The sequence below is a fragment of the Neodiprion lecontei genome, chromosome 3 (genome assembly GCF_021901455.1).
Source record: "Neodiprion lecontei isolate iyNeoLeco1 chromosome 3, iyNeoLeco1.1, whole genome shotgun sequence".
Taxonomy (NCBI): Eukaryota; Metazoa; Arthropoda; class Insecta; order Hymenoptera; family Diprionidae; genus Neodiprion; species Neodiprion lecontei.
In genome coordinates, this window is record NC_060262.1 from 18,604,341 (window position 1) to 18,616,999 (window position 12,659).

General features: G+C 38.1%; 2 protein-coding genes across 2 annotated transcripts; both read right to left on the reverse strand.

The window, feature by feature from the left end:
* Positions 1 to 1,532: 1,532 nt before the first annotated feature.
* On the reverse strand, positions 1,533 to 7,768 carry LOC124293584. The gene is made up of 4 exons (XM_046734958.1): positions 7,745 to 7,768; positions 7,192 to 7,457; positions 5,277 to 5,777; positions 1,533 to 4,790 (listed from the first exon to the last, which is right to left on the reverse strand). Exons 3-4 carry the CDS (start codon positions 5,651 to 5,653, stop codon positions 1,679 to 1,681), a joined length of 3,489 nt encoding a protein of 1,162 aa, XP_046590914.1. The 5' UTR covers positions 5,654 to 5,777; positions 7,192 to 7,457; positions 7,745 to 7,768; the 3' UTR covers positions 1,533 to 1,678.
* On the reverse strand, positions 7,624 to 12,404 carry LOC124293585. Its single transcript, XM_046734959.1, has 2 exons — positions 9,719 to 12,404; positions 7,624 to 7,947 (listed from the first exon to the last, which is right to left on the reverse strand). The coding sequence occupies exons 1-2, from the start codon at positions 11,800 to 11,802 to the stop codon at positions 7,800 to 7,802; spliced, it is 2,232 nt and encodes a 743-aa protein (XP_046590915.1). The 5' UTR covers positions 11,803 to 12,404; the 3' UTR covers positions 7,624 to 7,799.
* Positions 12,405 to 12,659: the final 255 nt, after the last annotated feature.

The window sequence follows — 12,659 nt, forward strand, 5'->3', positions numbered from 1 at the left end:
GTCATACAAATCGAATCTGAGACCATAAATTTTGAGCTCGAAAAATGAAAAAAAAGTAAGGCTAACCCCTTTCCATTTTTGACGGAAATTTTTGCGATTTTGAAAAGTGCTGGAATGAACTCTCTCATGCACTATTATGACGTGATTTTACGAAAAAAATCGATTGGGCGCAGTCACAATACGCTGCGATCTACGCATCTGAAGTTACAGCCAAAAAACGAGAACCTGTGTTTTCGACATTTTTCAGCAGGTGCTTTTTCTATCGTCATATCTCTTCTGTTGATCTCACGCTCTTTCCGCTGTGTATTCTGAGTTCCTGAGAGTCCGAATAGTCAGGAAAGGGTCATACAAATTGAATCTGAGTCCATAAATTTTCGAGTCGAGAAATAAAAAAAAAGTAAAGCTAACCCCTATCTATTTTCAGCGGAAATTTTCGCGGTTTTGAAAAATGCTGATGTAAATTCTTTCACGCACTATTCCGACGTAATTTTGCGAGAGAAATCGATTCAGCGCAGTCCCAATATGGTGCGATCAACGCATCCAATGTTACAGCCAAAAAACAAGAACTTGTGTTTTCGACATTTTTCGGCAGGTGCTTTTTCGCTCGCCAATTTTCTCCGGTTGGTCCTACGCTCTTATCGCGGCGTCTTCTGAGTTCCCGAGGATCCAATTAGTCAGGAAAGGGTCATACAAATCGAATCTCAGACCATAAATTTAGAGCTCGAACAATGAAAAAAAAGTAAGGCTAACCCCTTTCCATTTTTGACGAAAATTTTTGCGACTTTGAAAAGTGCTGGAATGAACTTTTTCATGCACTATTATGACGTGATTTTGCGAAAAAAATCGATCGGGCACAGTCACAATACGCTGCGATCAACGCATACAAAGTTACAGCAAAAAAACAAAAACTTGTGTTTTCGACATTTTTCGGCAGGTGCTTTTTCGCTCGCCAACGCTCTCCTGTTAATCCTACGCTCTTTTCGCTGCGTTTTCTGAGTTGCCGAGGGTCCAATTAGTCAGGAAAGGGTCATACAAATCGAATCTGAGACCATAAATTTTGAGCTCGGAAAATGAAAAAAAAGTAAGGCTAACCCCTTTCCATTTTTGACGAAAATTTTTGCGATTCTGAAAAGTGCTGGAATGAACTTTTTCATGCACGATTATGACGTGATTTTGCGAAAAAAATCGATTGGGCGCAGTCACAATACGCTGCGATCAACGCATACAAAGTTACAGCAAAAAAACAAGAACTTGTGTTTTCGACATTTTTCGGCAGGTGCTTTTTCGCTCGCCAATGCTCTCCTGTTAGTCCTACGCTCTTTTTGCTGCATTTTCTGAGTTGCCGAGGGTCCAATTAGTCAGGAAAGGGTCATACAAATCGAATCTGAGTTTATGAATTTTCGGGTCGTAAGATGAAAAAAAAGTAAGGCTAACCCCTCTTCACTTTTAGCAAAAATTTTCGCGATTCTGAAAAGCTCTGAAATGAATTCTTTCACTATATAATTTCAATATGTAATTTCAGTGCTTCATTCATTCATATTTATTGCTGTAAAAGGATAGAATAATCTATCGGTATACAAAAATAACATTACACCAGGAGGAGTCCTTCACGTTAACTTCTCAGGAGTCCTCGATTTGTAAATAAAATACAAGAGCGTGTAGAACACTAATTAAAACATTACTGAAGCTCGCAGTAGACTGAAAAATGCAGACCGAAAAATACGAATGAACAGATGACTGCGTATACGAGACACAGAATACGTTCTCTGGAAACCGCTACACCGCTAATAGCACACGAAGGATTTCCACAAAGCACCGAGCGTCTTCCGCACTTGAAGACTTGCAATTTTCGTTGAGATTTTCTCGGATCACAGCATTGAATTGACTTAGTGTTCATAAAGTTTTGGTCCCTTGATGACACAAGTTCACAGATTCTTATAACTTCATTCAAAAGATTGTCTAAAATACACGTAACTTCTGGAATCACGTAGCAACTGGCCGAATATACGCGGGTTGTCGAAGTAGCTTCATCGGAAAAAATTGTGCTGATCGATGCGTCGTCATTACTTGACTCGATGAAACGGTCATCTTCTTCATTTTCGCAAACCATTTCATCGTCCATCGAATTACAGGCCACACTGAAATGCTGCAAATTTTTCTCTAACAAAGTTTTGATACGAGATCCAGGAATAGAGTCTTGAACCTTTGTTGCAGTTTTCGACGGCATGTTAGAGTTTGAAAATGAACATTTTGACTTGGAATGGGTATCCGAATGTCTCGATCCCGTATTTGAGGTCTTTCCAGCAAAATGTAACGTTTCAAGGCGCTTGTTAGTTATAGATCTATTACTCACACTCGGTTGACTAGCTTCTTTCACGAGACAAGATGGTTTCGAAGGAATCCTCGCAGACAGAATAGATTTACCTTTTAAGGTGAAAAATTTCTCTAGATTGATGCCTTGTGGTTCCACAACTACTTTTTTATCAATGGCCACACCAGCCAATTTTGTTGCTATGTGTCGTTTATCTGACGACATTTTTGGGAACATTTGAAGCTTAGTAGGATTAACTAAGTGATGGTTATACGCCGTTTGTGATTTACCATTCGTTGTATTTTCCTTTGATACTTTTACGGTGTTCAAAGTTTTCTCCGAAACTTTTGTCACCGCTGAATCTTGAATACCAACTTCCGATTTTTCGGTAACCATTATCGGCTCGCTTATTTTTCTCCGAATGGTCTTCGAATTAGCTGCTTGATTCAATGGTCTATTACCGATGTCAGAACTGGAAGCTTCACTTGAGTTTGGAATATGATCTGGCACTGTACGATTGGCATTACATAAAGTTTCAACAATTGCTGGCGGATTTATATTGGTGGGAATACGTGTAAGAATATCATCAGTATTTTGAATAGTTAGAGAATATGAGTTTCTTTCACTATCAGGTGGCACATTTTCATTAAGAAAATCAAGAGCGGCATATAAATTTGCGGCTCTAATCGAAGCTAATCTGAAAGCTTCAATGATGTCATTCGATAATTCACATTCTAACAACTCATTTATCTCCGGCATAGCTATCTTTACAGTGGTACTTGATGAACGGAGCGTAGATGGTGAAGTATATGATGCTGTAGAACATTCTACAGAAAGGTTTGTACTTTTCAAGGCATCGGACATAAAGTTGTCAGATATCGTCAGATCACCCAGGCACTCATCGGATTTCGAATTAATATCAAATTGTGTTGAATTTTCAATTATGACAACTTTACTCAAACCTGCATCTTCTTTATCAGTACAGATGGCTTCAATTCTATTCAACTCAGTATTATCGTTTGTTTTTACGACCAAATCCTTCGCTGAAGTCATGGTGGCAACTTCCATGTAATGAAGATCACTCTCTGATTCAGATAATGTGGCAAGTTTACTAAAGAGCAGTCGTGAAAAATTCCTGTCGGAAGATGATATTCTGCTAACTATTTCATCGGAATTTCCTTGATTTATAAGGTTTGCATCTAAGGACCTCGTCACTGACAATTCTCTTTTAATTGAATCGTATCTGCATCGGTCCCTTGACTTATTTTCGGCTTTGCTTAGACGTTCATTGCTCACGCCATAATCGCTGAGAATTTTCTTAAGCATCTCCAAAGCCCTGACATGTCTCTTGGCAAATTTCTTCTTAGGTATTACATCACTGTTTACTTCTATATTTTGATCTTCACGGAATCGTTGTATGCGGTTGTTCGAAAGTAGTCGAGTATTTTCTATGACATCGACTTGTTCTTTGGAACCATTCACAACTTTCTGAGAACCGTCAGACGTCAGTATTGAGTCTGAAATCTGATTTGAAATAATTTCTTCTGACATTTCGTAACTCGCGAGTGAGGTCGATGAGACTTGACAATATTTAGAGGACAAGCAACTCATTGAATTGGGCTCCTCACTCAAGTGTGTTCTACATCCTAAACTTGATATTGAGGTTCTACTATAACCTCTCGTAACATCATTCGCATTAGTTTCGGTATAAGCCCTTGTCTTGATTTCTTCGATATTTATGTTTGAGTGTAATTCGAAATCCTTATTTGAGAGAGACGGCCTTCGTTCAGAACACAAAGTCTTGGACAAAGTATTGCAACCCTTTGCAATTGCTTCGCTGATTTTGACCTGACTTGACTGATGTTTGGACGATTCTTTAATTTTGTTGTCAATGCTAAATTGGGAGGGCTGTAATTTGGATCCTGTATTGGCCTCCTTTCTTACTTTCGAAGCTACAGGTTTAGAAGTACTCTCGTTTGTATCTTTCACATGGCCGTTACATCGAGTGACAACTGGGACAGTATGGGTACTGGGGATTGAAGTTTCATGGTTTGAATACTTGATTAATTCCTCAAGCAGTTGAATAATATCCTTTGGTGAAGATGTTTTCTTAGGTAGTGGGAAATCTCGATTGACTGATGCCTTTAGTCCCGTTAATGGTATATAATCATTGGTGTGTTCCAATGGTATTTCGGTATCTCTGGCTCTTCCGATTTTGTTCGAGACTCGAGTCCATGTTTTGGATTTTGACCTTGGTTTCCTTGCCTTGATCTTGCTGACTTCAGCAGGCGGTTGAATATTGCTTCTTTCCATCAACACCACCTCTGACTTTTCAGTTCCCAGCTCTCTTGTTGGGAAAGTTTTCATCTTAGCAAGTGAAGTTGTATTGTACGGTTTCATTACTGACTTCGTTACTACGTTTGCGGGATTTTTCACAGTACTGGGCATTGACGCAGCCGGCAACTGTAACTTTTTGTGTCTGCAACAAGAAAAACAAAATAACTTGTGCATCAAAGCATACCAACGATTGCTAAAGACTGCCAGCCACGACTATTTATCTGGAGCAAGTAAAAGGGCGTTTGGGGCGCGGAACCAACGGCAGTGTTGATTAAATCGGTAACAGTACGATACTTTTGTACCGATCAAACTTTCTGCCTCGTTCATTGGTCGTCTGTATCGAGCTTCAAATGGCTGAGTTCGGTTGGCTGTCTCTTGCAATCTTTAGTTAATGGCCAAAGGACCCTGAGTAAGATTTTAAAACTGCGAGGATCAATCGCATTATAATTAACGATATGTCCCCATCGCAGAGCTGAATTTCGATTAACGAAAGGGGTTAACTGAAGGAAACAGTATGAAATGTTGCACAGGAATGCATTCATATGATTTGTGAATTTAAGATTTGAAATACTATATTTAAGGAGCGATGAAAACGTACTCTACGTATTTAGTCATATTTTGTGCGTACCTTGCATGTTCACTATTAGTGTACTTCTTTTTTTTTTGAGACGATAATGGCAGCGATTGAACTCTTTCGTTGTTCAAAGCATCGCTTATGCTCGACTGAACAATGCTGTTGCCACCATGTTTTTTTATGGATAGCTTCTGATTTTTTAAAACAGTCTGCGGACTTACAGTTGATCTAGAATTGTTCGTCGAGTTATTGACAGTGGAATTACGGAGTAGCATCTTACAGCGATTTATCGACTTCTTAGTACATGCAGAATTTGAAATAGGTAATTTCAAAGTCTCAAACGCTGTAACTGCTTCATAATGTCTGTGGTTTTGTAAACTTTGAACCGTATCTGCTATTGCGTTTCTGGATGTCGATTCGTATGGCTCCATGACTCTCTTGAGTTCTACATTACCAAGAGGTTCTACTATTCTGTTCAGTTGGGTTAGTCCGATTATCAGATCTTTTGAAGGACAAGTCTTGCTCAACTTGTTGACAGGGCTAGCAACGAAAGATCTGAAAATTGATACAAACCTTAAAATGCTCTGAATATGGATTTAGATTTTTGACGTATTCACTGCGTGGTATTAGTAAAATTATACATTTGAGTATGATTCTCCAATGTATTGTGCGTGAAAACGACGTCGATTATTAGAAGAATTATATGTAAAATAGCGATTTAATGATTTGATGTCCAGATGAACCAGCGTTATGGAAAGACGTGATTTACTCTGTTCAAGTTTTGGTTCGATCTATAGTTTTGTTCGAAAATACCTCGCTCTTTGAGTAGAATGGGATATCTACAGGAAATAATATTGAAAAGAAACCGATTTGAATATAGTTGCTTTTAATGCTTAGTACGTATATGCTCATCGGTTGGCGAGTTACAAAATTTAGAAGTAACGAATAAAATTTTCCAATGTGAAATCAATGGAAACGGCAGATTGGAATGTGGAACCTCTAATTATTCGCAATTGTAATTTCGAGAAAAAAATGTCCATTTTTTTGAATCACTCTAGTGCAGATGAGATGGATTTTGGAAACACCCAACAATAATTAATCAATCCGAAAATTAGCATCGGTGATAATGATGTCAAGTATTAAGAACTATGACAGTATTACCAGTAAGTTCGATCTGCCAAAGCCAAGTAGCACCTCGCAGATCCACGACTAGGTGAAAGGGAAAGGCATAATAAAAATGACCAAAGCATTCCTTTGTTTATTGGGTATGGGGGATTGAAACTTTTTTCGTAATCGAACAACTTTTCTAACATATTTTAGCTGGGTTATCTGGTCTGCACGATCGCTATTTTTATTGTATAGCACTGCAGGTATATTTGAGGGATGGGATTTCTGTTTTTAATGGAAAAGAATCGTACGTATCATTGCTGAACTCGTTGTCAGCTGAATTATACAGATAGGAAACAGTCAAACTCAACGGATTGAGCGTCCGACTGCACAGGCGCGAGCGTCGTCGGATTTTCGTGCAGGTTGGCCAACTAAAGCTACAAATGTGAAATATGGCTTATGGAGGTTATGGAAGCAACGCGAATGTTTTTCAGCTAAGTAAATCTCAAATATTTGACGTAGTGATCCGAGCAGGCTAGGCCAACTTTTACTGTGAACTGTGCCATAACTGACTGCTGCGAGTCAACGCGATAGAATAATTTCAATTCGGCACTTACGAGAGTTTGATATCTGATGCTTCATTACGAGTAAGTTGGCTTTCCTGACTTGCAGCCAAAAATCTTGACAGAATACGATCTCGTCGACCAATAAAATTCAATTTTTTTTAATTTAACTCTATAAGTTTCGCCGTTTCCTATCTGTGCATCCTTAGAAGACTCCACTAGATCTACCATCTCGTATACTCATCCCTTATATATGGGTGTTTAATAGAACGTGGGTACGTAAAGCGTTTGCAACTAACCTGTCTGTTTTGCTGAAATTTGTCACACTCTTGGGCGAGTGGTTTGCTGCAGCTGTCGATTTTTCTTCCACTCTTCTTCCATTTAGCTTGGGTAGAATTTGCTCGGTTAAGGTGAGAATATTTGCGATTAAATATTTTACGTGATTGGCTTCATTTGAATTCGCATTTTGTAGTTGTTTAGCAAGTAAGAAATATTCCTGGTTCAATTTCTTTGATTGGCTTTCACGGCACAGATCCGTGGAACATTTTTCTGTGGTAAAGAAATGCTAGAATAAGAACAGTTGAAAGGTGAATCCAATTCATCGACGAATCAAATACTTAAACGCAGCCCCCTGACAGACGCTGCTAAAAGTAGTTCGCAAAATGTCCCTCGATTCTGCCGCCAATTTCCACCACTAGTGGCGCTAGTAGTTGTCAGACAAGCTTGCGAGCGTGTCAGAAGTCAACTAGCGCCACGTAGAGGAACTAAAAAACTGGGACAAAACGCGTACAATTTTTTAGTATACGAGCAGTGGTGAGTGTCAGGGGGCTGCTTAAACGTATTACTGGTTACATAAACGGAAGTTACGAGTCGATTTAACCGCAGAATAACGAATGAATTAATACTGCTAAAAATGCTTCTCGCCTAAGTTTGCCAGCGCCAGTTTTTGCCTTTCCACAGAATTCTTTAAATTCTGTACCGGAATTTTCAATAGTTTGTTGACAGTGTTAATAGCTTCACTGCTTTCCCCATTCTTCCGAATATACTTTCTGCATCTGTAACAATGACACGACCACTACGTCAGGGCACAGATATAAAACACAACAAGAAATAGTACAAATAGCTTTCGTTCCACTATATTCCAGAGAGTATGGGTGGCCCTTTGCACCCAAATCAATTTAAATAAGAGGTCTTTTGGTAATAGATACCCATAACTTTTTTCACAAGGATCAGTCAATTGAGTTTTGAAATAAAAAATCGAATGCATATAATGTCATTTCTTACCCCTGGGAAAAGATGTATGATGTTAGGGTTAGGTTATGAATAGCTGGGCAAATGTTTTTCTGACTTATGAAACACTTCTGAACGAACAGTTGTAAAATCCCAAGACAGGGGTATTTGGTCCCTCACCAGGGATACCCATTAGACTATATGGAACGCGAGATAATTAAACTAAAATTTTACACTTTTGATTGCATTGCTTTCGCTAAGTATATGAAAAAATTAGTAGAGTATCAACTTTTGGTCATTGCAGTGTTTTTGTTATGTTTTATCTTCATTTCAACATTTTTACAGACATTTTGGATACACAGTTTTTTAACAACATCTCATCAAAAATTGCGTTGGGGCACGGTGACATTGTGTGATAGTCTCGATCGAAAAATAAGATGCGTCTCCTAGGATTGAAGACTCAACATCCAGTCAGAGATTTGAAACGCGGTGCTAGCACCAGAATTTGAGGGTAAAAACTGAACATTCTGGCGATAATATTTACAAGAAAACTTCATTATTTTATGCGTGTGAAGTTCGACAGGCAAATATTGCGGATTTCTTCAGATAACTTTTTCAAATTTTTTTCGTAAAAACTTCCAAATGCCACTAAAATTCACCGACTTCCTATTGTAGACTCTACATTTTAATCTCGAGGTCCATTGTATTATATTGTTGCACTTTAGAAAATTTCTCTGTAAGTCCATGTAAATATTCAACTTGAAGTCTATTCCTGTTTCATTCAAAAGTATATCTCTGAAAATCTCTGTACATTTTTGTACAATTTGCGTGATTTGTATGGGAATTCCTGTAAACTTTTCATCGTAATGCAAACCGTATGAGCATAGGAAAACGTTGACGAAATACCCTTTTGAAAATCGCCTTCTGATTCATCGAGCTAATTTTTTTAGTCAATATCCAATTGTGTCGGGAAAGTATTACAAGTTCTCGGAAATTTTAAGAGTAATGTAAAAAAATGCAGATAACCTGGGAGAAATTTGGCAGAGAAATGCAGAGTATTTTAGTTACAGATAGTCCGTCCGCATGTAAATTTCGTTCAAGATTTTGCAGTGATTAATGGACAGTTGTGTGAAAAAGTACAGAATATCTGAGAAAAATAACATAATTCTTGTAGTATGAATTTACTTCAACAAAGTTCAGAGCATTTAGAGATTTTTCGGCAAAAATCAGAGAATTCCGGAAATATTCTAGGAAACTTTTGCCGAGAAGCGCAGAGAAATTGGAATAATAATTTGCAGATCATTCGAGTCATACTTTGCCGAAAAATTTTACATTTTTGCCAAATATTCTAAACTTTTCTTAATTGCTTCAAATATTCTGAAAATCTCTGAAAATGTATGCACTTTCGTAAAGAAACATTACAAGAGTTTATTAAAAATCATTTTTGCCAATGAAATTGAGCGTTTTCTGTAGAGGTCATTCTCATACCCTTACTGTTAGCGATGACTACTTGTTAATGGGTTACTACAGACACATAAAGCGATACACAGATGATATAAGACTTGCGGTTGTTACTGATTATGATTAATACGTAACCTGGTCAGTGCCTTGGCTAATGATTTTCCAGCATCCAAAGGCGTCAGACACGGAATCAGAACATTCTGATGTCGGTATTGTAGTCTTTCTATCATGTGATGGTTCGCCTCTACGATCATTTTGATTTTTGTCAAAGTATCAACCGCATTATTCAAGGCCGGGTCCGTCCTGATTTGTTGAGAAATGTGACCAGTTGATCGATTAACTTCCTCATTAAAGCTTCTGACGCTCAAAGAATCTGGTACCAGGCTTGAATTGCGAAAAATTAATTCGATTTGGTCTCGGCTTTCATCGTTGACTGCTTTTGGCAGACTTTTGGCTATCTTCACGCTTTCCCGGTCTTCTACAAAGAAGTTATCGCTCCCGCTGAAATTCCTCAATTCTGTAGCAGGTAATTTGGAAACAGGTGAAGAAATTATAGGGCTTTTATAATTTTCCGGCTGTTCAAAAAGTTTATAAGTATTGGTCGGACCAAAACTGATCTGATCCGAAGTTGCACAAGCACTGTAGCTCATTGTAAGTCCTAAATTCTGACTGTTACTTTTCTGATTGGTTTTATGCGAGGATATTTTTTCTCTGCATTTCACACCAGGCGATATTTTATCACAAAATAAAGAATTGATTATTTCTTCTTTCGAAACATCTCCAAAAACGATGTTCCCTGGATCATTCTTACTCGTAGTTAACGCATTCTTCTGCGAATTTCTTATTTCACATGCCTCTGAATTATTTAATACACATTTTCTCATCTCTTGCTTGCTCTGTTCAGCTACTTCTGATTCTTGCTTAAGCCGCTCTTCAACGGATGACTGAGACTTTAGACTCGCTTCCGGGAAATTGTTATTCAGTGTTCGACCTAATGTACTTGTGACTGAGTTGAGGTTGCAACAATTTCGCGTATCATGATGATATCTCTGTGGGGTTTCCACCAAATTCATGTTGAAATTCTGATACTCGATTTCATGGGTTGGTTCCATTTGCTTCTTATTCTTTGAACTATCTTCCAGGACTAACTGTTCTGTTCTGGATCTCGACGATGCTCGTTGTGTACCTGCACATCCACTAAAAACGAGAGAAATAGGTGCTTTTTCGTCGCTTTCGTTCAATATTTTTGATGACGCAGCAATGGATTTATCTCCTAATGTAAAAAACGACAACTCTTTTCCAGTGGGAATCAAGTTTGAGCATACAGGCCATATTTCGCCATCGAAATTAATGGTTTTTCGACACGGTGATGACGTCCTGCTCTTCCTAGCGGACAAAGGTGGACTGATTAGGGTACTTTGCCCGAATACTTCTTGGTCAAGATCCATCTGCGTTAGTGGTATGTCACGGGATTCCGTGTTGCACCTTGTAAAGCAATTAAACTCATCCGTTGTTCTGTTGTTGTTAAGGTACGTCTTGTCGATCATTTTTGGCTCAGGGTGAATACAGGCCTCAATTGGAAGTTCTTTTTCAGTCCAAATCTCAGCAGAGAACATTGAAATCTTAGAATTTGGAGATGGAGTTTTTTCAACATCGGAATATCCATTGCTATTTCTCCCACGGATTCCAGAAGCTTCGTTGCTCTTTTCACCCGGCATCATCATGTTCATTAATTTAGAATCATGCAAACTTTTACAATACTTCTGATTATCTGCTACGTAATTAGTACCATAATGGATATCCGGTGAACATTCTTTATATAGTAATCCTGCCGTAAATTCCTCTGAGACAGACCTTGCTTCTTTGGCATTAATGCTGTCAAACACTTCGGATAGTATCGTTTTGGTATAAAGGGAATCTTTTTCACTCGTAGAACGAACTTTTCTCGCAGCATCACTCCAAGACTGATTGTTGATCGCACAGGTTGAAGGGTCACCAGACCTGCTCTTTGCGTCCGTGTCATCTTTAGATACTATTTCCATCAACGAAGTGTCTAAAGCGAGTATTTCTCTTGACGAATCAAAGGGTAGGTTAGATGACATTTGGCCGTGCGGTGCATCACCTGCGGCAGCATTTTCAGAAGTATTGAGTAATCTTTGAGGTTGTTGAAAACGCGCTCGTGTGGCACGCACTGAGTTTAATTTACACTGTAAATTCATTTCAAAGGATAATTTTTAAAGAGGTGACGCGTGTACAAAGAATACTTTTAACATTAACGACTATGTCATTTTTTGAAAATATGTCATAATTTTGTAACTGAAGGTCATCATGCGAGTGACGGATGCAGACCGAAACTGCAGGAACATTTGTTATTAAACAATTGAACTATGCGTCTGAATTCGTGGCTAATATTCTATGCGGTGAATGTCTTGGAACAGGATACCCTGATTTTTCCTTGATTACCACAAGGATCATTTTGATTCCTTCCTATATCCGAACGTCTTTGAGTAGTTCCAGCTGGATTATGAATCGGTAAAATGATCTGAATAATTACTCAGGAAGGAAAAATCGATTTTTTATCTCGAGGAAAAAGAATGACAATTTCTTCAAAAAGGACATACACTTAATGAATAAATTTGCTATGGCGATTTGTCTGTAAACAGTTATGATCCACACACCACAATGATATTATATGTATAAACATTACAGAAACACTACATTGTAATAATTTACCTTTTTCCATTTTTTACAGTCAGGTTTTCGTATTATTACAAAAGTAACGTAATGTACCTAGAAAAGAGTGACAATTGTAGTGATTTTCTAACGTTTTTTTCAATTTTGTTCTAGCATATTTATACCATATATTTCATCCATCTATCACGATTGAACAAACGGATATTTATAAAAACTCGACTGGGGAACTGTCATTTCGTTATCTTCATTAAATTATTTATCTTGGTGATATACTCCAAAGTTTTGCTTAATGAAAAATTGAACTGATATTTTTTATGCTGGGCTCAAACCTCAAATTCCGCGGCCTCTCTAGTTGGACGTTCACCACTCTACACACGTATAG

Bases quoted from the DNA above. Each gene is read 5' to 3' on its own strand.
- LOC124293584 (XM_046734958.1), bottom strand. From the start codon at position 5,653: ATGGAGCCATACGAATCGACATCCAGAAACGCAATAGCAGATACGGTT. The intron at 4,791-5,276 runs GTACGCACAAAA...TTCTTGTTGCAG, and splicing joins ACTAATAGTGAACATGCAAG to ACACAAAAAGTTACAGTTGC.
- LOC124293585 (XM_046734959.1), bottom strand. From the start codon at position 11,802: ATGAATTTACAGTGTAAATTAAACTCAGTGCGTGCCACACGAGCGCGT. The intron at 7,948-9,718 runs GTTACGTATTAA...TCATTGTTACAG, and splicing joins TTAGCCAAGGCACTGACCAG to ATGCAGAAAGTATATTCGGA.